Raw genomic sequence first — 25,340 nt, 5'->3', positions numbered from 1 at the left:
TTTTCATCACTTGTTGCTATGTTGGTAGATTTTTTTAATCTTCTGCCTGGGTGAAAAGTTCTATTGATTAAAGCCACGAAATGCCCGTAGCAAACGCTCGTTGTCGCGCTGGTCGCTTGAATCGAGCGTTTCCATTACTTTCTATGGGAAATGGAAACGCTCAAAAACGACCAAACCACCGTATACGCGCGACAAAAAAAGGTCGGGAACTTGTTTGAGCTTCAGTCGTTCGGCGTCAGGCGTATTGGCGTGGAGATATGAACCATCTCCATAGGGAATAAAGTATTTTTTCCCTTCTAGCGTATTTGAGCGTCACGCTTCAGGCGACAAAACGCTCAGGTGTGAATGCAGCCTTAATGCTAAAAACAGCGCCTAAAAAACTCAGGAAAACCTATTTCCATTAAAATCAATGAATGCTTTCACACTGGGGCAGTGTGCTGGCAGGGCTGTGAAAAACTCCCCTCTCCATTGAAATGAATGCAAAGCGCTTCAAAAGTGCCTGAAAAGCTCTTCAAAAACGCTCAGTGTTTTTACTGTCAGTTTAGAAGCGCCTCAGTGTGAAAGTGGCCTAATGCAAACATTTCTTATACTGCAACTGACCAATTCTCAGGCCCCATACACACGAGAGAATTTATCCGCGGATACGGTCCAGCGGACCGTTTCCACGGATAAATCCTCTCAAAGATTTCCGCAGATTTCTATGCGATGGAGTGTACACACCATCGCATTGAAATCCGCGCGGAAATCCTCTGGCGATGACGTGTCGCGCCGTCGCCGCGATTATGACGCGGCGACGGGCGCGACGCTGTCATATAAGGAATTCCACGCATGCGTCAAATCATTACGACGCGTGCGGGGAATCCCTTTGGACGGATGGATCCGGTGAGTCTGTACAGACGAGCGGATCCATCCGTTGGAATGGATTCCAGCAGATGGATTTGTTGTGCATGTCAGCAAATATCCGATCTGCTGGAATCCATCCCAGAGGAGATTTCTCCGCGGAAACAGATCCGCTGGCGTGTACACACCATAGGATCTATCCGCTGAAACCCATTTGCTCGGATTTATCTGCGGATGGATTCTATCGTGTGTACGGGGCCTTAGATGTGATGGCTGTATTTGTTTCGTTTTTTAAGGTTTTCTTTCCTATATTTTCACTTACTGTAGTGATATGGAAAGTATGTCTGTTGTTTTTCACAAGAACAAACTGTCCTACAGATGTACCAATTAGAGTGTTGAGTTTGGCTTTAATTTGTCAGTGTATTCAAATCTGTGAGTCCACATAACACTCCCCTCCCCCCAGATTAACAGTGCTGCTGACCAGAGATGTCTCTGTTACTACTTCATCTGCAGTGGATGCACTCTAATACGGGAGGTATGCTACTGGCCAGATCACCGGGTAAAAAAAAAGCCTGAGGCCTCGTACACACGACCGAACATGTCTGCTGAAACTGGTCCGCTGACCAGTTTCAGCAGACATGTTCGGTCGTGTGTACGGCCAACCGGACAAATGTCCGGCGGATCGGACAGGTTTCCAGCGGGCAAATGTTTCTTAGCATGCTAAGGAACATGTCCGCTGGAAGCCTGTCCGTCGGACATGTTTCTTAGCATGCTAAGAAACGTGTCCGCTGGAAGCCTGTCCGTCGGACATGTTCGGTTATCTGTACGACTTACCGGTCATGTCCGCTGGGCCGCCATCCCTCGCATGCGTCAAAGTGATTTGACGCATGCGTGGAAGCATTGACCTTCCACGTCACCGCGCTGTCTGTCCGCGCGGATTTCGGTTTGATGGCGTGTACAACCATCAGACCGAAATCTCCGAGCGGACATGTCCGATGAAAACAGTCCGGCGGACCGTTTTCATCGGACTGTCCGCTCGTCTGTACGGGGCCTAAGAAATGAAATCTAATGCAGCCACCACATCTAATTGGCAACCTGCAATATATGACATTTTTGGTTTTGGGTTTAATACCACTTTAACCACTTCAATACTGGACATTTTCACCCCCTTCCTGCCCGGGCCAATTTTCAACTTTCAGTGCCGTCACACTTTGAATTACAATTGCTTAGTCATAAAAAAATGTTTAGTCACAGATGGAGATTTCTTTTGGTGGTATTCAATCACCACAGGTTTTTTTTTTTTTTTTTTATAGTTTACTATATACATTTTTGAAAAAAAAAAAAAAGTTTTTTCTTAGTCTCTGTCAAAATTCTGCAAATAAATAATCTTTCTTCAGAAAATTAGGCCCACGTGTATTCTGCTACATGTCTTTAGTGAAAATAACCCAAAACTGTGTATATTATTTAGTCTGTGTGAACGTTATAGACAAACTACAGTCTACTACTACTCTACAAACTATAGTATATACACCTGTTTATTTGAAAATTGATCAGTCCTGATGTACTGACTGACTATACAATTTCACAAGGCCCAAAAATGCCAGGACAGTACAAATATGCCCAAAATGGCTCCTTTTTGGAAAGCAGACAGTCCAACGTATTTCGTAAGAGGCATGGCGAGTTTTCTAAAGTTGTAATTTTTTTGTCACGATTTTTGGAAAATAAAGAAATTAAAATACAGTATATTGTTTGTCTGTTGATTGTGACGTGTGCTTGCGCAGTAATTGTGCTCCACAGTCTTCACTTTACAAGCACGTTTTTACTCTTATGCTGCGTACACACGACCATTTTTAATGGTCTAGAAAAAACAACGTTTTTTTCAACCCGATTATTGTTAAGCCTGCCTTGCCTACACACAGAAAAAAAAATGCTTGAGCAAAGCGCGGTGACGTACAACACGTATGACGGCACTATAAAGGGGAAGTACTATTCGGATGGCGTCACCCCTTGGGCTGCTTTTGCTGATTTGGTGTTAGTTAAAGTTTGGTGAGAGACGATTCGTGCTTTTCAGTCTGTTACAGCGTGATGAATGTGCCATCTCCATTACGAACGCTAGTTTTACCAGAACGAACGTTCCCGTCTCATAACTTGCTTCTGAGCATGCGCGTTCTAAATTTTTAATGCCCATTTTTAACGTCGCGAAAAATGCTCTGGAGCCCACACATGATCGTTTTTAATGACATTAAAAAAAAAGAATGGTCTTTTTTTTGATCTTCTCAATCCAACCAATGACCTGTCTGATCTGACTGTCAGGTATCCCCACAATGTTTTGAATCGCCTCAGCTGTAACGAAGTGCACAACTACTATGCCGGTGTCGTGAGCATCGTTCCCATCGTCCTGGATAACATACGTGATGCTGTGTTTAGGCTGGAGACAGTCCGGACACGTGCATCGAAGTAAAAAGAAGAAGTAAAGCCCATCTAAGGTCCTTCAACCCAACGAGGAAGGCTCCTGGCAGCTACTATTCCACCTAAACTGGTTAAGTGGACCTGCTCATATTGCTTTGGATTTTCGCCATTACTAAAGAGAACATAAGGCAAATCAGCATTTTCCAAACTTCCTACTTCCTATTGCTAGAGTCAATAAATGCATGTGTAAAAAAAAAAAAAAGAATGGTCGTGTGCAAGCAGCATTAAGTTTGTGTTCTGCAGATGGTCAGGGACAGATTTATATGTTTTTTTCTCCTTTTAGTCTAAACATGTAAGCAGCATATAAATAAATATTAGTGGCAGGCAGGGGTGAATGTTCTGCGCTGTCTCTAGTGACTGTAGTGCCCTAGGCAATGGCCCTGGAGGCCTAGGGCAAAATCTAACCCTGGAAGGAGGGACTGCCCATTACTGAAAAAAGAACCCAGGCGATGCCCTTCTGCAAAGGAGGGAATAGAAAAGGGAGATGAAGCATGTTCACTGGTGTATATCTATATACGGTGGGTGCAGGAAATCCACAGACAGGAAACAGCAGACGTTCATCTCTTTATACAGGATACAAAACCACAATGAAATCAGTATTGCATGGTTTATAGTTGTTGTTAATATTCCACACACGCAGAAATCAATATTTTACTCTTGAGTAATTCTAACACTGCTCAAAGAAAAAGAATGTTCCACTTCAACTGTTAAATGAAAGTGTGGTAATAATATTTTAAGAAGCAAAATTAGAAATTGCCGCTTGCAACATTTAGAGTGGAAAAGATCACTGCCAAATTTTAGTTGTGATAAATGATTTTGAAGATAATTTTTTTTTTTTTTTTTTTTCAAATGTGCCTATTCCAGGACTGAAACAAAGAGATACCCACAGAGATACCGAGTAGGGCCTTCAAGCAGTAGAATGCATTGTATCTTAATTGGTCCCTCACTGTATATCAACAGGTTGTCAACCCCCCCCATGACAAAAAGGGAAAAAAAAAGAAACTGCATGTACATAGTAAACAAATCATAAACAGTATGGCCCGGATTCACAAAGCACTTACGCCGACGTATCTGGATATACGCCGCGTAAGTGTAACTATGCGCCGTCGTATCTGTGCGCCGTGTCCACAGAACTAGATACGCCTGAAAATAGGCTTCTTCCGACCGACGTAACTTTCCTACACCAGAGTATCTTGGGCGCATATTTACGCTGGCCGCAAGTGGCGCTCCCATTGATTTCCTATTCACATATGCTAATGAGGGAGATACGTCGATTCACAAACTTACATGCACCCGGCGCATAATATATGCGGTTTACGTAAGTAGTACACCCGACGTAAAGTTATTCCCCATATATGAGACACAAGTCATGTTAAGGTATGGACCAGGGAACACAGCCGTTGTATTTTACGTTGTTTACGTAGTACGTGAATAGGGCTAGGCGTAGGTTACGTTCACGTCGTAGGCAGTGATTCGACGTAACTTAGGCAGTTGTTTCGCCGTGATTCTGAGCATGCGCACTGGGATACGTCCACGGGACGGCGCATGCGCCGTACGTTATTCGGAACTTTATGACGCTCAGTCCTTCATTTGCATGGGGTCACGCCTCATTAGCATGGCTCACGCCCACTTCCACCTACGCTGGCTTACGCCGAGGAAACCCAGCATAGATTTGAGAGCGAGTGCTTTGTGAAGCATATATTCGATATGCTACGCCGGCATTAAATATGCGCCAATGTATGTGAATCCGGGCCTATGTTTGGATTATAGTCCAAACCCACCTGTACTCTGCCGTCAGGAACCTGTCTCTGAACATGGCCAGTCATAAGGGATGAGGTATTCCCTGACCCACAACTGCACATATACATACCCTTTGTATTTGTGTGGCTGACTGCATGGCAGGAAATGCCTTGGCTGCTCACAATTGGATTTGTGCAGTCACAGCTTTCTGGTGGGATAGCACAGGTGGCTTTGGATTAGGACCCAAATATGTATAAACTGGCATGGTTTAATGAACGAGGCCGAGATGTTGACAGACATGCTTCTTTTTTAACATGCCCATTACAAGAAACCACTTAGGCCTTGTACACACGACCGGTCCGATGAAAATGGTCCGCCGGACCGTTTTCATCGGACATGTCTGCTGCCAGATTTTGGTCTGATGTGTCATGTCCGATGGTTTGTACGACTCATCGGACATGTCCGCTGGGCCGAAATCCCCCGCATGCGTCGAAGTGATTCGACGCATGCGTGGAAGCATTGAACTTCCAGGGTCGCGCACGGCGTCACGTCATCGTCGCGGCCACGTCACCGCGTTTGCTGTCCGCGAACGCCTTTAGATCACACCAAAAAGATAACCAACTCTTTAATTTTGTATACCACCAAATTCCAAGGACCAGAAGTACAAACATAAAAAGGAGACAGAGGCCTGCCAAACATAATACAGAACGATCACGCTTCCCAACTTCTACTTTAATTACTATTCATAAAACCAATGGTGCACTTCTGGAAATTCGCAGATGTCACCCAATTACTCTCCCTTGGCTCCCACTACATCACAGACCTACAGAAATAATCCCATCATTAAACATAGCTTCAAATGGTTCACTGTCCAAAAGAGATATGCAACATATCTACTGGTCCTGCCCTTTTGTCCTGATGTTCTAGTAAAAGATCTTACCACTACTAGATCCCTATTTCACAAATAAATTCCCAAAAAAACTGTAGCTCTATTACACAGTAGGATTGAAGCCTTGGCCAAGCAACAGTCATCAGGGCCGCTGATGGGGGGGTCCACTGGTCCTCCTGTAGGGGGCCTGAGCACACAGGGGGGCCCAAAAAAAGGGGGGGTAAGTAGGGATGACAATTGTGTCTCTCTTTTCCAGCAGCTGAAAGCTGGGTTCTCCCCCTGTCCCTGCTGCCAGCTTTTAGCTACTGGAGGAAAAGAGAGACACAATTGTCCTCCCTCACGATTTCCCTTTCCTGTGTGGGTCCCCCTTAGCTCTGGCTTTAATGTTAGCTCTGATAGGTGAGTTAGTTAGCTCTAACTTTGTTTCTCTCTCTGCAGTTACTCCAATCTCATCTTCTCTGTCTCTCTGTTTCAGGAGCTCCAACTGTCCAGCCTATATATTTTGTGCCTCTCTCCCCCATTGCTCTGTCTTTCTGACACAGTCACAGCTGGTGAGCTGAATGCCCATGGGGTTTACTGTTATAGCGGTTCCATAGTTGACTGTTGTCTTGTCCCAGTGCAGTTTAGTGTGCTTTATGTAGCTGAGCTTCCCACTCCTCTTCCCCAGACTGTTTCCTTACCTATGCAAAGTTGCTTCTTCTCCCCTACACTGTCAGTTCTTTCTGAAAACCCATGTATTAACTCCTTTTATTTAACCATTTAATAACTGATCTGGCAGTAGTAAACTCAATTTGTTATCTTGTATCTACAGTTGCAATAAAAAGTATGTGAACCCTTTTGGAATGATATGGATTTCTGCACAAATTGGTCATAAAATGTGATCTGATCTTCATCTAAGTCACAACAATAGACAATCACAGTCTGCTTAAACTAATAAACTCACAAAGAATTAAATGTTACCATGTTTTTATTGAACACACCATGTAAACATTCACAGTGCAGGTGGAAAAAGTATGCGATTCCCTAGACCAGTGGTCTCCAAACTATGGCCCGGGGGCCAGATGCGGCCCTTTGCTTGCTCCAAGAATGGGGCACAATTACCCCCACTGATACCAATGTTGAGGCACAATTACTTCCACTGAAACAAACGATAGGGCATTTTTTTTCCCCCCACTGATGTCGGGAATCCCAAGGGCCACAGTCCGGCCCCCCTACAGTCTGAAGGACAGTAAACTTGCCCTTTGTTTAGAAAGTTTGGAGACCCCTGCCCTAGACTAATGACATCTCAAGGAGATAATTAAAGTGAGGTGTCAGCCAACTGGAGTCCAATCAATGAGATGAGATTGGAGGTGTTGGTTACAGCTGCCCTGCCCTATAAAAAACACACACCAGTTCTGGGTTTGCTTTTCACAAGAAGCATTGCCTGATGTGAATGATGCCTCGCACAAAAGAGCTCTTTTAGAAGACCTACGATTAAGAATTATTGACTTGCATAAAGCTGTAAAGGGTTATAAAAGAATCTCCAAAAGCCTTGCTGTTCACCAGTCCACGGTAAGACAAATTGTCTATAAATGGAGAAAGTTCAGCACTGCTGCTACTCTCCCTAGGAGTGGCCATCCTGTAAAGATGACTGCAAGAGCGCAGTGCAGACTTCTCAATGAGGTGAAAAAGAATCCTAGCGTGTCAGCTAAAGACTTACAAAAGTCTCTGGCATATGCTAACATCCCTGTTAGCGAATCTACGATACGTAAAACACTAAACAAGAATGGATTTCATGGGAGGATACCACAGAGGAAGCCACTGCTGTCCAAAAAAAAACATTGCTGCACGTTTACAGTTTGCACAAGAGCACCTGGATGTTCCTCAGCAGTACTGGCAAAATATTCTGTGGACAGATGAAACCAAAGTTGAGTTGTTTGGAAGAAACACACAACACTATGTGTTGAGAAAAAGAGGCACAGCACACCAACATCAGAACCTCGTCCAAACTGTGAAGTATGGTGGTGGGGGCATCATGGTTTGGGGCTGATTTGCTGCGTAAGGGCCTGGATGGATTGCTATCATGGAAGGAAAAATTCCCAAGTTTATCAAGACATTTCACAGGAGAACTTAAAGCCATCTGTCCAGCAGCTGAAGCTCAACAGAAGATGGGTGTTGCAACAGGACATTGACCCAAAGCATAGAAGTAAATCAACAACAGAATGGCTTAAACAGAAGAAAATACGCCTTCTGGAGTGGCCCAGTCAGAGTCCTGACCTCAACCCGATTGAGATGCTGTGGCATGACCTTAAGGCCTTGTACACACGACCGAACATGTCCGCTGAAACTGGTCCGTCGGACCAGTTTCCGCGGACATGTCAGACCGTGTGTAGGGCCGACCGGACAATTTTCCGGCCTAGCGGACAGGTTTCCAACAGACAAAAGTTTCTTAGCATGCTAAGAAACATTAAAAGACGAAAAAAGGTGTTGCTGGCGCAAGTAAAAATGTATTATATTAGATTATTAGAATGGGTGTGCCGCAATCAGGTAAACGAAAAGGGTCAAGTCACCGTATGGTGTTTGGTCCTTTAAAAAATGTGTGGTGGGTGAATTGCGCTCCCCTACGGTTTCCTTTATTTATCACCACCTATTGCTAGGTACTAATTAATCAATGTATAACACCTCTATATAAATACACAAATGTGTTAGTATTCTTCTCATGGGTAATATAAGTGCCTCCCAAAAGAAACATATAGACCTGTATACAACTTGCGTGAATCTGTCTATAACATAGTGCTCATAAAGTGTGCCAATATTCAATACTTTAAAGGTGACTGCCCTTCCTGGGTAAGCTTACTGAGGATGCAACTTTGATTGCGAAACGCGTATAGGCTCCTGATACCCATAGAACTGTGCACTGATCGTGAGGTAGGCGCTGGGGGAACCTGAGAGGAGCAACTTTTACCTCCCATCTTGGATTGACTTTGCACACATGGTTGGAGAAGCTTGGTGCCGGCATACGGGCACATTTAACCTCCCTGGCGGTAAACCCGAGCGTGACTCGGGGTTGGTTTTCAATGCTAAAATCGGTATCCCCGAGTCACGCTCGGGGTGGACGTGCAGCGGCGCGGCTAACCTTTCGCTGGATCCACAGGCAAATTACTCACCTTGTCCCTGGATCCAGCGATGCCACCCCGCTGTGTGAGCGAGCGGGACCTCCTCGCTCGATTCACAGTCCCCGTGTGCCGCCGATCTCCGTTCCCTGCGACGTTACGACGCACGGGAGCGGAGAATGGCGCCAAATTCAAAAAAGTAAACAAACACTTTACATACAGTATACTGTAATCTTATAGATTACAGTACTGTATGTAAAAAATACACACCCCCCTTGTCCCTAGTGGTCTGCCCAGTGCCCTACATGTACTTTTATAAAAATAAAAAATGTAATTTCTGCCTAAAAACTGTAGATTGTCCAAAAGTGTCCCTTTATGTCAAAAATGGTTTTAGATCAGCTAGAAAACAGCGATAATAAATTATAATCACTTGCAGAAATGTGCGATAGCGATTTGTGGGGAAATTCGTCATAAAAAAAAAATAATAATGACAGCGACAATTCTGCAACTGAGCAAATTTCAGTGATTTTGAGTTGATTACATTATTGAATAATTTTTATTATAATTATATTATTATTTGTTATAATTATTTATAATTATTTATTATATTATAATTTATAATTTTGTTTTAAAAAAAAAATCATACCCGGGATGCCTACAAGACTCTTGCTTGGTCAGATTTAAGTGAGTTATTTCTAAAAATGACAGGCCTACAGTATAAAACGCCAAATTTCCTTGCAAAATAATTGTACCGCTTTTGGTACGTAATTCCAGACAGAATCATACCGCCAGGGAGGTTAAATGTGAGTGCAATACTTATTTGTTTTTAAATAGTCAATATTTTTTTTTACGTACTACACCATGAGGGGCACTCCTCTTTTTTATGAGCCATTGTAGGAGAGATAGAGACCCCATTGGCACATTCAAGGCATCTGGCGATTGATGAACAGACGTGTAATAGGAGTGGTTATCCTGGGAATGAACCAAAGGCATTTTGATTGATTAAGATCTGGTGAGTGGCCATTTCTAGCGGTGACGGGGATATCACAGAACTAGGGGTGCAACGGATCAAAAAACTCACGGATCGGATCGATCCTCGGATCAGGAGTCACGGATCGGATCATTTTCAGATCAGCAAAAAAAATAAAAAAGGGTTCGTTTTCATTGGTCCAAAAAAAAATTTTTTATATATATATATATATATATATATATATATATATATATATATATATATATATATATATATATATATATATATACAGTGAGGAAAATAAGTATTTGAACACCCTGCTATTTTGCAAGTTCTCCCACTTGGAAATCATGGAGGGATCTGAAATTGTCATCGTAGGTGCATGTCCACTGTGAGAGACATAATCAAAAAAAAAATTCCAGAAATCACAATTTATGATTTTTTAACTATTTATTTGTATGATACAGCTGCAAATAAGTATTTGAACACCTGTCTATCAGCTAGAATTCTGACCCTCAAAGACCTGTTAGTCTGCCTTTAAAATGTCCACCTCCACTCCATTTATTATCCTAAATTAGATGCACCTGTTTGAGGTCATTAGCTGCATAAAGACACCTGTCCACCCCATACAATCAGTAAGAATCCAACTACTAACATGGCCAAGACCAAAGAGCTGTCCAAAGACACTAGAGACAAAATTGTACACCTCCACAAGGCTGGAAAGGGCTACGGGGAAATTGCCAAGCAGCTTGGTGAAAAAAGGTCCACTGTTGGAGCAATCATTAGAAAATGGAAGAAGCTAAACATGACTGTCAATCTCCCTCGGACTGGGGCTCCATGCAAAATCTCACCTCGTGGGGTCTCAATGATCCTAAGAAAGGTGAGAAATCAGCCCAGGACTACACGGGAGGAGCTGGTCAATGACCTGAAAAGAGCTGGGACCACCGTTTCCAAGGTTACTGTTGGTAATACACTAAGACGTCATGGTTTGAAATCATGCATGGCACGGAAGGTTCCCCTGCTTAAACCAGCACATGTCAAGGCCCGTCTTAAGTTTGCCAATGACCATTTGGATGATCCAGAGGAGTCATGGGAGAAAGTCATGTGGTCAGATGAGACCAAAATATAACTTTTTGGTCATAATTCCACTAACCGTGTTTGGAGGAAGAAGAATGATGAGTACCATCCCAAGAACACCATCCCTACTGTGAAGCATGGGGGTGGTAGCATCATGCTTTTGGGATGTTTTTCTGCACATGGGACAGGGCGACTGCACTGTTTTAAGGAGAGGATGACCGGGGCCATGTATTGCGAGATTTTGGGCAACAACCTCCTTCCCTCAGTTAGAGCTTTGAAGATGGGTCGAGGCTGGGTCTTCCAACATGACAATGACCCGAAGCACACAACCAGGATAACCAAGGAGTGGCTCTGTAAGAAGCATATCAAGGTTCTGGCGTGGCCTAGCCAGTCTCCAGACCTAAACCCAATAGAGAATCTTTGGAGGGAGCTCAAACTCCGTGTTTCTCAGCGACAGCCCAGAAACCTGACTGATCTAGAGAAGATCTGTGTGGAGGAGTGGGCCAAAATCCCTCCTCCAGTGTGTGCAAACCTGGTGAAAAACTACAAGAAACGTTTGACCTCTGTAATTGCAAACAAAGGCTACTGTACCAAATATTAACATTGATTTTCTCAGGTGTTCAAATACTTATTTGCAGCTGTATCATACAAATAAATAGTTAAAAAAAATCATACATTGTGATTTCTGGATTTTTTTTTGATTATGTCTCTCACAGTGGACATGCACCTACGATAACAATTTCAGACCCCTCCATTATTTCCAAGTGGGAGAACTTGCAAAATAGCAGGGTGTTCAAATACTTATTTTCCTCACTGTATGTATATATATATATATATATATATATATATATATATATATATATATATATATATATATATATATATATATATATACATATACAGTTGTGTTCAAAATTATTCAACCCCCCAATGCTGTAAAGGGTTTTAGGGAATTTAGTGTACATTTGTAATTGTATTCAGGATGAACTCCTACAAGGACTTCTTAAAGAACCATATGCAACTAAAATGTCATCAATTGGTTTTGTAATACAGTAGTAAATGTTTATTTTGTGAATTCTTCATTTACACAATTACTCAACCCCTTAAAGACTACCACTTTGAAGAACAGAGGTTCATTGAAGTGTTTTCAATCAGGTATTGAAAACACCTGTGGATGTCAGGGAGCAGCAATAAAGCCTAATAAGCACCAATCAGGCAGCTTTAAAATGACTGTGATACTTAGCTCCTTCTAGACATTTACTGGTGTGGTTACAAACATGGTGAAGTCAAGAGAATGGTCCGGGAAGACAAGAGAAGAGGTGATTACTCTTCACAGGAAGGGCAATGGCTATAAGAAGATTGCAAAGATGTTAAACATACCAAGAGACACCATAGGAAGCATCATTCGCAAATTCAAGGCAAAGGGCACTGTTGAAACGCTACCTGGTCGAGGCAGAAAGAAGATGCTGACTTCGACTGCTGTGCGCTACCTGAAGCGTAGAGTGGAGAAAAGTCCCCTTGTGACTGCTGAGGAACTGAGAAAAGATTTGTCAGATGTGGGTACTGAAGTTTCTGCTCAGACAATACGGCGCACACTGCGTAATGAAGGCCTCCATGCCAGAACTCCCAGGCGCACCCCCTTGCTGTCTCCAAAGAATAAGAAGAGTCGACTGCAGTATGCAAAAATCATGTGGACAAACCACAGAAGTTTTGGGATTGTGTTCTGTGGACTAATGAAACAAAATTAGAAGTGTTTGGGCCCATGGATCAACGCTATGTTTGGAGGAGGAAGAACAAGGCCTATGATGAAAAGAACACATTGCCTACTGTGAAGCATGGCGGGGGGTCAATCATGCTTTGGGGCTGTTTTGCTTCTGCAGGTACAGGGAAGCTTCAGCGTGTGCAAGGTACCATGAATTCTCTTCAGTACCAGGAGATATTGGATGACAATGTGATGCAGTCCGTCACAAACCTGAGGCTTGGGAGACGTTGGACCTTTCAACAGGACAATGATCCCAAGCATCCCTCCAAGTCCACTAGAGCATGGTTGCAGATTAAAGGCTGGAACATTTTGGAGTGGCCATCGCAGTCACCAGACTTAAATCCGATTGAGAACCTCTGGTGGGACTTAAAGAAAGCAGTTGCAGTGCGCAAGCCTAAGAATGTGACTGAACCGGAGGCTTTTGCCCATGACGAATGGGCGAAGATACCCGTAGATCGCTGCAAGACACTTGTGTCAAGCTATGCTTCAAGTTTAAAAGCTGTTATAACTGTAAAAGGATGTTGTACTAAGTACTAAGATTGAATGTCAATTGGGGGTTGAATAAAACTGATAATGATGTGAGCACAGAAAAGACATTTGTGGTTATTTCATTATAAATGTTATGTTATTTTTGTGTGACCTACACGTGCCTCTTTGATTTAATTGTAAGCAGGATGACTGAATGATCAAAATCAATGTCAAACTGGGCAAAGCAATCAATTTCAGTGGGGGTTGAATAATTTTGAATACAACTGTATATATATATATATATATATATATATATATATATATATATATATACATATATATATACATACATACACACACACACACACACATATATATATATATATTTTGCTGTAAAAACATTAAGATAGTACTTTTAACAAGTCCCAAACAGCCTCACCTGCTTTCTCTTTAATCCACCCCTGAATTGTGCTCTCCCCCCCCCCCCTCCTCTGACACCAGTGCTTCACTGCTAACATTCCCTCTCCAAGTCTGCTTGCCAGAACCCAGTGCACAGTGTGACACGCCTCCCCGGGGAGGCGTGTCACGCTGGGCTCTGGCAAGCAGACTGGGTGGAGCAAGATGGCCGCCGCTCCGGAGCTAGGCCGAAGCCGGGGACTTTCCTAGGCCTAGGCTCCGGAGCGCTCCGTGGATCGCGGGGTGTGCCGATCCGAACGGGGTGGCCCGTTCGGATCACGGATCGGTGACGATCCGTTGCACCCCTACACAGAACGTATTACCATTATCACAAAAAGTGGTGTCATATCACAGAAAGTGGTGTCACTATCACAAAAAGTGGTGTTACTACAGCTGCATTATACAACTCCACGGGAAAAGCACTTTAAATTAACATTTAATAAGCATTTTTTTTTGGGACTTTAATGAACATAAGATTTATCTCATATTTTTTTCACATATATTGTTTCACAATATTGTTACATAATTTTTGTTTTTTGTGCATACTTGTTTACCCAGGAAGGGCAGTCACCTTTAAAGTATTGAATATTGGCACTTAAGCACTTTATGAGCACTATGTTATAGACAGATTCACGCAAGTTGTATACAGGTCTATATGTTTCTTTTGGGAGGCACTTATATTACCCATGAGAAGAATACTAACACATTTGTGTATTTAAATAGAGGTGTTATACATTGATTAATTAGTACCTAGCAATAGGTGGTGATAAATAAAGGAAACAGTAGGGGAGCGCAATTCACCCACGACACATGCTAAGACAGAGGTTGACAAATTTGCTTGGAATCTAGGAGCCAGCTAAAAAAGTTAGGAGCCAGAAAACGCGCTGTCCCGACGAGCTTTCGCGCAGAAGCGAACACATACGTGAGCAGCGACCGCATATGTAAACGGTGTTCAAACCACACATGTGAGGTATCGCCGCGATTGGTAGAGTGAGAGCAATAATTCTAGCCCTAGACCTCCTCTGTAACTCAAAACATGCAACCTGTAGAGTTTTTTAAACGTCACCTATGGAGATTTTAAAGGGTAAAAGTTTGACGCCATTCCACGAGCGGACGTAATTTTGAAGCGTGAAATGTTGGGTATCAATTTACTCGGCGTAACATTATCTTTCATAATATTAAAAAAAATGGGGATAACTTTACTGTTGTCTTATTTTTTAATTAAAAAAAGTGTAATTTTTTCCCAAAAAAAGTGCGCTTGCAAGACCGCTGCGCAAATACGGCGTGACAGTAAGTATTGCAACGATCGCCATTTTATTCTCTAGGGTGTTGGGATAAAAAATATATATAATGTTTGGGGGTTCTAATTAGAGGGAAGAAGATGGCAGTGAAAATAGTGAAAAATTACATTAGAATTGCTGTTTAACTTGTAATGCTTAACTTGTAATACCAACGGCTCACCACCAGATGGCGCCAGCTCAGGATTTGTCGAGCCCTGGATTTGTCGAGCCCTGGGCTAAGAAACATGTCCGCTGGAAAGCTGTCCGTCGGACATGTCCGATGGTCAGTACGACTCATCGGACATGTCCGCTGGCCCGAAATCCCGTGCATGCGTCGAAGTGATTCGACGCATGCGTGGAAGCATTGAACTTCCGGGTTCGCGCACGTCGCCGTGTCATCGTCGCCGCTACGTCACCGCGCTTTCTGTCCGCGGGGAATTTGGTCTGATGGTGTGTACACACATCAGACCAAATTCTGCCAGCAGACATGTCCGATGAAAACGGTCCGCGGACCGTTTTCATCGGACATGTCTGGTCGTGTGTACAAGGCCTCAGAAAGCGATTCACACCAGAGATCCCAAGAATATTGCTGAACTGAAACCGTTCTGTAAAGAGGAATGGTCAAGAATTACTCCTGACCGTTGTGCACGTCTGATCTGCAACTACAGGAAACGTTTGGTTGAAGTTATTGCTGCCAAAGGAGGTTCAACCAGTTATTAAATCTAAGGGTTCACATACTTTTTCCACCTGCACTGTGAATGTTTACATGGTGTGTTAAAAAAATTTTTTTTAACATTTAATTATTTGTGTGTTATTAGTTTAAGCAGACTGTGATTGTCTATTGTTGTGACTTATGCCGCGTACACACCATCACTTTATGTGATGAAAAAAAAAAAACGATTTTGAAACTTCATTTTAAAAAACGTCATTGCCTACACACCATCGTTTTTTCAAAATGCTCTAGCAAAGCGCGGTTACGTTCAGCACTCTTTTCCATTGAAGCTTGCTTCATAACTTGCTTCTGAGCATGCGCGGGTTTAAAAACGTTGTTTTAGCCTACAAACGGTGATGTTTTTTGTGACACAAAAAACGACGTTTTGAAAAACGACACAAAAAATTGAAGCATGCTTCAATTTTTTTTTGTTGTTTTTCACAAGACATAAAACAACGTTTTCCCCCACCCACGGTCATTTTAATTGACATTTTTAAAAACGTAGTTTTTTTCATCACATAAAGTGATGGTGTGTACGTGGCATTAGATGAAGATCAGATCACATTTTATGACCAATTTGTGCAGAAATCCATATCATTCCAAAAGGGTTCACATACTTTTTATTGCAACTGTACATGTACAGTGCCTTGAAAAAGTATTCATACTCCTTAAAACTTTCCACATTTTGACATGTTACAACCAAAAAAGTACATGTATTTTATTGAAATTTTATGTGATAGACCAACACAAAGTGGCACATAATTATGAAGTGGAAGGAAAATGATAAATGGTTTTCAAAATTGTTTACAAATAAATATGTGAAAAAGTGTGGTGTGCATTTGTATTCAGCCCCCCTGAGTCAATACTTTGTAGAACCACCTTTCACTGCAATTAAAGTGGATGTAAACCCACTCTCATCTTTTCTAAACTATGGCCATAGTGGTTATCTATAAGGATATACATGCCTCCTGCATGTATCCTTACCTGTCAAATGTCTCCCCTCTGTCTGTTATGAGACCTGAAAAACTGCAGATTCTGTGGGTGGATCTGTTGTCTGGAGCTCTGTGGGTGGAGTCGTGATGTCAGTAGACTCCCTGTCCTCCTCTACACTCCCCTTGTCAACATGCATTTTTGCCTATGTATTTCTTACACTGAATTTTGCTATGATCACTAACATCCAGGCAAAATCCAGAAAAATAACTACATAACTTCAGAAAAGGGGTGGGAATCAAAAAATAATGCCTGTCTGAAGCTAGTGCATGAGATATGTAAATAACCTGTCACTCACAGCAAGGGGGGCGGAACGGACCAAGGTTTTTCTCTGTAAGTCCGTTTTATTTCACTGAACAATAAAAGAGGATTGCTCAGAGCTGGATTAACTCTGCATGGCAAGACTGGGCACAGATGATAGGAAATCTTATACTGTACATTGTGACATCAAAAAAAATTAATTGGGGTTTACATCCACTTTAAAGCTGCAAGTCTTTTGGGTATGTCTCTACCAGCTTTGCACATCTAGAGAGTGAAATGTTTGCCCATTCTTCTTTGCAAAATAACTCAAGCTCTGTCAGATTGGATGAAGAGCGTCTGTGGACAGCAATTTTTAAGTCTTGCCACAGATTCTCAGTTGGATTTAGGTCTGGAATTCGACTGGGCCATTCTCAGGGCCGGACTTACCATTGGGCTTGACTGGGCTCAAGCCCATGGGCCCCCCCAATAGGTCCCCAGGGGCCCGGAGGCCCCCCGGGCCCTGGACGGCAACCCCCCTTTTTTTATTTATTTTAAAAAAAAAGTTTTTTTTTTTATATATTTTTTATATATTTATTATTAAAGGGCCCAGAGGTCTCCAGGGCCCCTGGATGGCAACCCCCTTTTTTTTAGGGGGTCCAAAGGTCCCCCGGACGGCAACCCCCCTTTTTTTATTTTTTTTTATTAAATTTTTTTTTATTTTATTTATATATATATATATATATATATATATATATATATATATTTATTATTATTAAAGGGCCCAGATGTCTCCAGGGCCCCCAGATGGCAACCCCCTTTTTTTATTTTTATATATATATATATATATATATATATATATATATATATATATATATATATATATATATATATATATATATATATATATATATATATATTATATTTTTTTTTTTTTTTTTTTTTACAGAGGTCCCCAGGGCCCCATGTGGCAACCCCCCCTTTTTTATTTATTTTTATAAATGTTTATTTTTTTATTTTTGTTTATATTTTTTTATTTTTTATTAAAAGGCCCAGAGGCCCCAGGGCCCCAGATGGCTACCTCTCTTTTTTTATGTATTTTTTATAAATGTTTATTTTTTTTTATTAAAGGGCCCAGAGGTTTCTTTTTTCTTTTTATTAAAGGGCCCAGGAGGTACCCAGGGCCCCAGATGGCTACCCCCTTTTTTTAATATATACAGTACAGACCAAAAGTTTGGACACACCTTCTCATTCAAAGAGTTTTCTTTATTTCCATGACTATGAACATTGTAGATTCACACTGAAGGCATCAAAACTATGAATGAACACATGTGGAATTATACATGACAAAAAAGTGTGAAACAACTGAAAATATATTTCATATTCTCGGTTCTTCAAAGTAGCCACCTTTTGCTTTGATTACTGCTTGGCACACTCTTGGCATTCTCTTGATGAGCTTCAAGAGGTAGTCACCTGGCGCAGCACCCCATCACTCTCCTTGGTCAAATAGCCCTTACACAGCCTGGAGGTGTGTTTGGGGTCATTGTCCTGTTGAAAAATAAATGATGGTCCAACTAAACGCAAACCGGATGGAATAGCATGCCGCTGCAAGATGCTGTGGTAGCCATGCTGGTTCAGTATGCCTTCAATTTTGAATAAATCCCCAACAGTGTCACCAGCAAAGCACCCCCACACCATCACACCTCCTCCTCCATGCTTCACGGTGGGAACCAGGCATGTAGAGTCCATCCGTTCACCTTTTCTGCGTCGCACAAAGACACGGGGGTTGGAACCAAAGATCTCAAGTTTGGACTCATCAGACCAAAGCACAGATTTCCACTGGTCTAATGTCCATCCCTTGTGTTCTTTAGCCCAAACAAGTCTCTTCTGCTTGTTGCCTTTCTTTAGCAGTGGTTTCCTAGCAGATATTCTACCATGAAGGCCTGATTCACATAGTCTCCTCTTACCAGTTCTAGAGATGTGTCTGCTGCAAAAGGTGGAAGAACCTAGAATATGAAATATATTTTCAGTTGTTTCACACTTTTTTGTTATGTATAATTCCACATGTGTTAATTCATAGTTTTGATGCCTTCAGTGTGAATCTACAATTTTCATAGTCGTGAAAATAAAGAAAACTCTTTGAATGAGAAGGCGTGTCCAAACTTTTGGTCTGTACTGTATATATATTTTTCTTTATTTCTTCTTTTTTTTATAAAGGCCCCCCCCCGCTTCTCAATTTGCGGCAGCCCCCCCGCTTCTCAATTTCAGGCGGCAGAACCCCCCCGGTTCTCTGCTCCAGGGGGCCCATGCCTTAAGCTGTGTAAGGGGTAGAGTTGCCACCTTTTCTTCAAGCCACACCCGAACACTATAGCGGCACAGGGCACATTCTTTTCGTAGTATACACAATAGGATTATAAAAGACCTGGGGAACCTTTGGGTGCCTCAAGGAGAGTGGTAATGCAGCGCGCTGCGGCAAACAGTGGGTGTGGCCAAACTGCTCTTGCTGACATCATGGCTCCCCCTCGGCCCGCATCTCCCCGAATGGCAACAGATTTTTGTGTGACTACCTCAGTTACTTGGGGAGCCACAGCCCAGTCTAAATAATGTGTCCGGGTTTCAGGCAGACTGAAACCCGGACACAAGATCCCAAACCCGAACTGTCCGGGTGATTCCTGGACAGGTGGCAAACCTAGTAAGGGGCCCCAAAATTCCTGATAGCCGCCCTGCGCATACCTCCCAACACGCACGGATTCTGCGGGACTTTCCCGCACAGACAGCTTCTTCCCGCAGTCCCGCGAAAGGGTTCATTTTCCCGCACTGCAAGAGGAGGCAGCACGGAAGCAGGAGGAACCAGAGCGGTGTGTGGAGGACTGTGGCTGCTGAAGGGAAGAAAGCCGACAGCCGGGCTAATGACAGTCTGTGGCCCCGGCTGTCGGCACAGGTGAGAGGCACTCCCCCCCCCGCTCAACAACTGCAAAACCCCCCCAGGAGGAACCGGAGTGGTGTGTGGATGTCTGCTTAAGGGAATAGAGCCGACACATTCCGTGCACAGGTGAGAGGCACCCCCCCGCTCAACAAATTTAATGCGCACCCCCGCTCAACAACTTCAATTCGCCCCCCCGCTCAACAACTTTAATCCTTTAATGCGCCCCCCCCCCCCCGCTCAACAACTATGATCCCCCCCTCGCTCAACATCTTCGACCCCCCCCCCAATTCTCGGCTCCAGGGGGCCCCTTCAACACTCAAGCCCAGGGGCCCCCACCACCCTAAGTCCTGCCCTGGCCATTCTAACACATGAATATGCTTTGATCTAAACCATTCCATTGTAGCTCTGGCTGTATGTTTAGGGTCGTTATCCTGCTGGAAGGTGAACCTTCGCCCCAGTCTCAAATATTTTGCAGACTCTAATGCCGCCTACACACGACCGTTATTCGGGTTGTAAAAAATGAAGTTTTTTTTAATGTCATTAAAAACGATCGTGTGTGGGCTCCAGAGAATTGTTCACAATGTAAAAAACAGCCATTAAAAATTTCGAACATGCTCTAATTTTTCACAACGTTTTTAACGTTGTTGTTTTTAACGTTGTAAAAAATGGTCGTGTGTGGGCTTTAATGACATGAAAACACAGTGCAAGCTCAGAAGCAAGTTATGAGACGGGAGCGCTCGTTCTGGTAAAACTACTGTTAGTAATGGAGTAAGCACATTCATCACGCTGTAACAGACAGAAAAGCGCGAATCGTCTTTTACTAACACAAAATCAGCAAAAGCAGCCCCAAGGGTGGCGCCATCCGAACGGAACTTCCCCTTTAAAGTGCCGTTGTACGTGTTGTACGTCACCGCCCTATGAAAGAGCATATTTTTTTTTCGATCCTGTGTAGGCAAGGCCGTTTTAACGATCAGGTTGAAAAAACTTGTTGTACATGCCGGTTATAGTGCATTTCTCTCTGAAAATCTCAGTAAAATGGGTCGTTCCAGACACTGTTTAGAAGAACAGCATACTTTGATTAAATAGATGATTGGAGAGGGGAAAACATATAAAGAATTGCAGAAACTGATGGGCTGCTCATCTAAAATGATCTCAAATGCTTTAAAATGGCAACCAATACCAGAAAGACGTGGAAGAAAACAGAAAAACTACCATTCGAATGGACAAAATGGCAAAGATTTAGCCAATGATCAGCTCCAGGGTGAAGTTCTAAAGTTTCCTGTGAGTACTGTAACAATAAGAAAACGCCTATGCGAAGCCAAGCCATCGACAAGAAGCCCCCGCAAATCTCATTGTTGAAAAAATGACACGTGCTGAAGAGGTTATTTGCCAAAGAACACACTGACTGGCCTAAATGGGGCAACATTTTGTGGACTGATGAAAGCAAGATTGTTCTTAAAGCATACACATCATTACAATCGGGTCTTTGGGTCGCATTAAGATAAAAAATATTCTGCCTTTATAACTCCTTTAAGTGGTTAAGCTGACCTCATTCACAGACCGGAGTTTATTTATCCAGTGATGCAGGGGGCTGTGTAATGTAAAGGGGTCCAGTGATGCAGGGGGCTGTGTAATGTAAAGGGGTCCAGAGGTGCAGGGGGCTATGTGATGTAAAAGGGTCCAGAGGTGCAGGGGGCTATGAGATGTAAAGGGGTCCAGCGATACAGGGTGCTGTGTAATTTTAAAGGGGTCCAGTGATGCAGGGTACTGTGAAATTTTAAAGGGGTCCAGTGATGCAAGGGGCTGTGTAATGTAAAGGAGTCCAGTGATGCAGGGGGCTGTGTAATGTAAAGGGGTCCAGTGATGCAGGGTGCTGTGTAATGTAAAGGGGTCCAGAGGTGCAGGGGGCTATGTGATGTAAAGGGGTCCAGTGGTGCAGGGGCTGTGTAATGTAAAGAGGTGCAGGGTGCTGTGTAATGTAAAGGGGCCCAGAGGTGCAGGGTGCTGTGTAATGTAAAAGGGTCCAGAGGTGAAGGGGGCTGTGAGATGTAAATGGGTCCAGTGATGCAGGGTGCTGTGTAATTTTAAAGGGGTCCAGTGATGCAGGGTACTGTGTAATTTTAAAGGGGTCCAGTGATGCAGGGGGCTGTGTAATGTAAAGAGGTCCAGATGTGCAGGGTGCTGTGTAATGTAAAGGGGTCCAGAGGTGCAGGGTGCTGTGTAATGTAAAGGGGTGCAGGGTGCTGTGTAATGTAAAGGGGTCCAGTGATGCAGGGTGCTGTGTAATGTAAAGGGGTCCAGAGGTGCAGGGGGCTATGTGATGTAAAGGGGTCCAGTGGTGCAGGGGGCTGTGTAATGTAAAATGGTCCAGAGGTGCAGGGGGCTATGAGATGTAAAGGGGTCCTGTGATGCAGGGTGCTGTGTAATGTAAAGGGGTGCAGTGATGAAGGGTACTGTGTAATTTTAAAGGGGTCCAGTGATGCAGGGGGCTGTGTAATGTAAAGGGGTCCAGTGATGCAGGGTGCTGTGCAATGTAAAGGGGTCCAGTGATGCAGGGGGCTGTGTAATGTAAAGGGGTCCAGTGATGCAGGGTGCTGTGTAATGTAAAGGGATCCAGTGATGCAGAGGGCTGTGTAATGTAAAGGGGTCCAGAGGTGCGGGGTGCTGTGCAATGTAAAGGGGTCCAGAGGTGCAGTTGTGGAGAGGGGTACACAGTAGTAACAAAAAGATATTGAAGGATGCAGAGGTATGCAGGGGGCACAGTGGGGTGTTTTTACATTTTATCGTGGGGGGGGGGGGGGCCAGATATTGGATCCGCCCCGGGTGCCAAATGCTCTAGGTACGCCCCTGGCCTATAGGCTCCTGAGATGTGAATTCCGGTTCTGGAAAAAGAGAGGTGGGGGGAGGGGACAAAGAAAAATGGAGAGAAAGAAGAAGGGATAGAACGAACAAGAAAGATGGATAGGGAGAGAGAGAAAAGGGGAAGAAAGGAGAACAGAGAGCAAACAGTAGGGTAAAAAATATTTGCGCACCAGGTGACACCAACACTAGTGACGCCACTGCTCATAGAACTTACATTCTAATGATTTTAGTGTTTTTTTTTTTTTTTTATGGAAATATAATTTTAATATTGGGGGGGAGGGGGGGGGTTCAGATAGGCTGTAGCCCTGTGATTTCTAATAGCAGCCCTGCTTGCGTGCAAAACCATGCTTATTGCTCGCTGTGTTTGGGATGCCATTAAGTACGTATGGCAACGCAAGCGCAACATGCATTTTTATATTTTTTTTTTTTCACAGTTGATAAAATCATACAATCTGAGCACACTACACATCACAAGAAAGAAATGTAAACATGCTGCATTCATAGTAAATAAAAAACGAATCAGCTCTCCCCATGACGTAAAGCAAAGAGTGGGATAGGGGCCATGAACGGGCACAACAATACATCTTATTACACCGGATCCCCTCCTCTCCCCACATCGATCCACTCACTCTCTCGGAGTTTGACCCATCACAGAGCTCAGGCGGGCAGAATCCTTCTTCCTGCCTTGTTTGGAGGACATGACGGCGGCTAAATGGAGATCTGACACTCCTGATCGCTCTCCGTACTTCAATCACTCAGCACCGGGAACAACGCGTCCTCGGGTTGCTAGGAAACGACTGTCACGCGCCTCCTGTGTATGTGCGCTGAGGATCGGGAACGCGCCTCATCGTGTGATCACATGATCCCCAAAAAAAAAAGATCACGTGATCCAACAGACTTTGTTTCCCAAATATATAATAATAATGTTTTGTTATCAATTTCTCCCAATGCTGGTCTCATCTACACTTCCTACAGCAACAGGAAACTTGTCCTGACATGTAGGCTGCTGCTGAGATGTCAAGCCATAGTTTATTTAACCATTTGAGCTCCAGAAGTATTAACCCCCTTAATGACCAGCCCATATTTTGCGATCGCTTTAACTGCAACATTGTACCTAAACAAAATTGACGTCCTTTTTTTCACAAAACTAGAGATTTCTTTTGGCGGTATTTAATCACCTCTGCGGTTCTTATTTTTCGCACTATAAAAAAAAAAAAATATATATATATATATATATATATATATATATATATATATATATATATATATTTACTATAATAAATAGCCAAAAATATATATATATGTTTCTTCATCACTTTAGGCCAATATGAGTTTTTCTACATATTTTTGGTAAAAAAATTAAAACCGCAATAAGCGTATATTGATTGGTTTGCTCAAAAGTTATCGCGTCTAGTAAATAGGGGATAGATTTATGGAATTTTTTATTATTTAAATTTTTTTTTACTAGTAATGGCGGCGATCAGGGATTTTTAGCAGGACGGCGACATTGCAGCAGACAGATCGGACACCTAGGTGACATTTTTTGACACTTTTTCTGAAACCAGTGATATTATTACAGTAATCAGTGCTAAAAAATATTCACTGTTATTGTACTAATGACACTGGCAGGGAAGGGGTTAACATCAGGGGCGATCAAGGGGTTAAGTGGCGGTTCACACTAGTGCGATGCGAGAACCCTGTAAATCCAGTGCAGGTTCCCGCATTGCACAGTGGTTCACACTGAGATCTGCGAACCGCTGAGGGTGTCAATGTAAAGTTAACGACACCCCCAGATTGGTTCGCATATCGCAGTGCGAACTGTAAAATGGTGCAGGAATCGGATCGCATAAGTGTGAACACCCATGCGATCCGATTCCAGTGTGGACCAAAAAAAGGGTCCTGCACCATTTTGGTGCAAATGCAATGCCATTTCAGCCATACAGTTTGTATTACTGAAATTGCATCTCACAGACATTGCATGTGATGTGAACAGCAATGCGGTGCGAATCACATGCGATGTCTGGCATCGTACTAGTGTGAATCGGGCCTTAAAGCGCAGTTCCGCTGAAAAAAAAAAACATTTAAAGTCAGCAGCTACAAATACTGCAGCTGCTGACTTTTAATATTAGGACACTTACCTGTTCAGGGTGCCCACGACGTCCTCCCCTGAAGCCGATCTGTTCCTTGGCTCCTGGGTGGAGGTACCGCCATCTTCGGTAAGAGAATCAGGAAGTGAAGCCTTGTGGCTTCACTTCCCGGTTCACTAATGCGCATGCACGACTCGCGCTGTGCCATCTTACTGGTCCCTACTGTCTTTTGGGACCTGTGTGTCTCCCAGAAGACAGTGGGGGCTAAAGGAGGGGCTGGACATGGCGTAGATTGCCGTGGATACTGAAGCGATCTATTACCGGAAGTGGGAGCAAATTCCTGTATTAAACAGGTATCTGTTCCCCCCTGAAAGGTGCCAAATGTGATACCGGATAGGAGGAGGAATCCGAAAAGCGGATGTTCCATTTTTGTGTTCCCTCACTGTGTGTTCTAACTGTATGGGGGACTGTGTAACTGGGGAA

General features: G+C 43.3%; 1 protein-coding gene across 1 annotated transcript in view; it reads right to left on the bottom strand.

The window, feature by feature from the left end:
- Positions 1–23,750, bottom strand: part of ADGB (androglobin) — a 422,664-nt gene extending 398,914 nt beyond the window's left edge. The window contains exon 1 of the mRNA XM_040350874.1: positions 23,400–23,750. Within this exon, the coding sequence (XP_040206808.1) occupies positions 23,400–23,470 (71 nt within the window). The 5' untranslated portion in view covers positions 23,471–23,750. The remainder of the gene's footprint in view (positions 1–23,399) is intronic.
- Positions 23,751–25,340: the final 1,590 nt, after the last annotated feature.

The sequence above is a fragment of the Rana temporaria genome, chromosome 4 (assembly GCF_905171775.1).
Source record: "Rana temporaria chromosome 4, aRanTem1.1, whole genome shotgun sequence".
Classification (NCBI taxonomy): Eukaryota; Metazoa; Chordata; class Amphibia; order Anura; family Ranidae; genus Rana; species Rana temporaria.
Note: the sequence above shows the minus strand (reverse complement) of the source record. Positions and strands in the feature narration are given on the sequence as shown.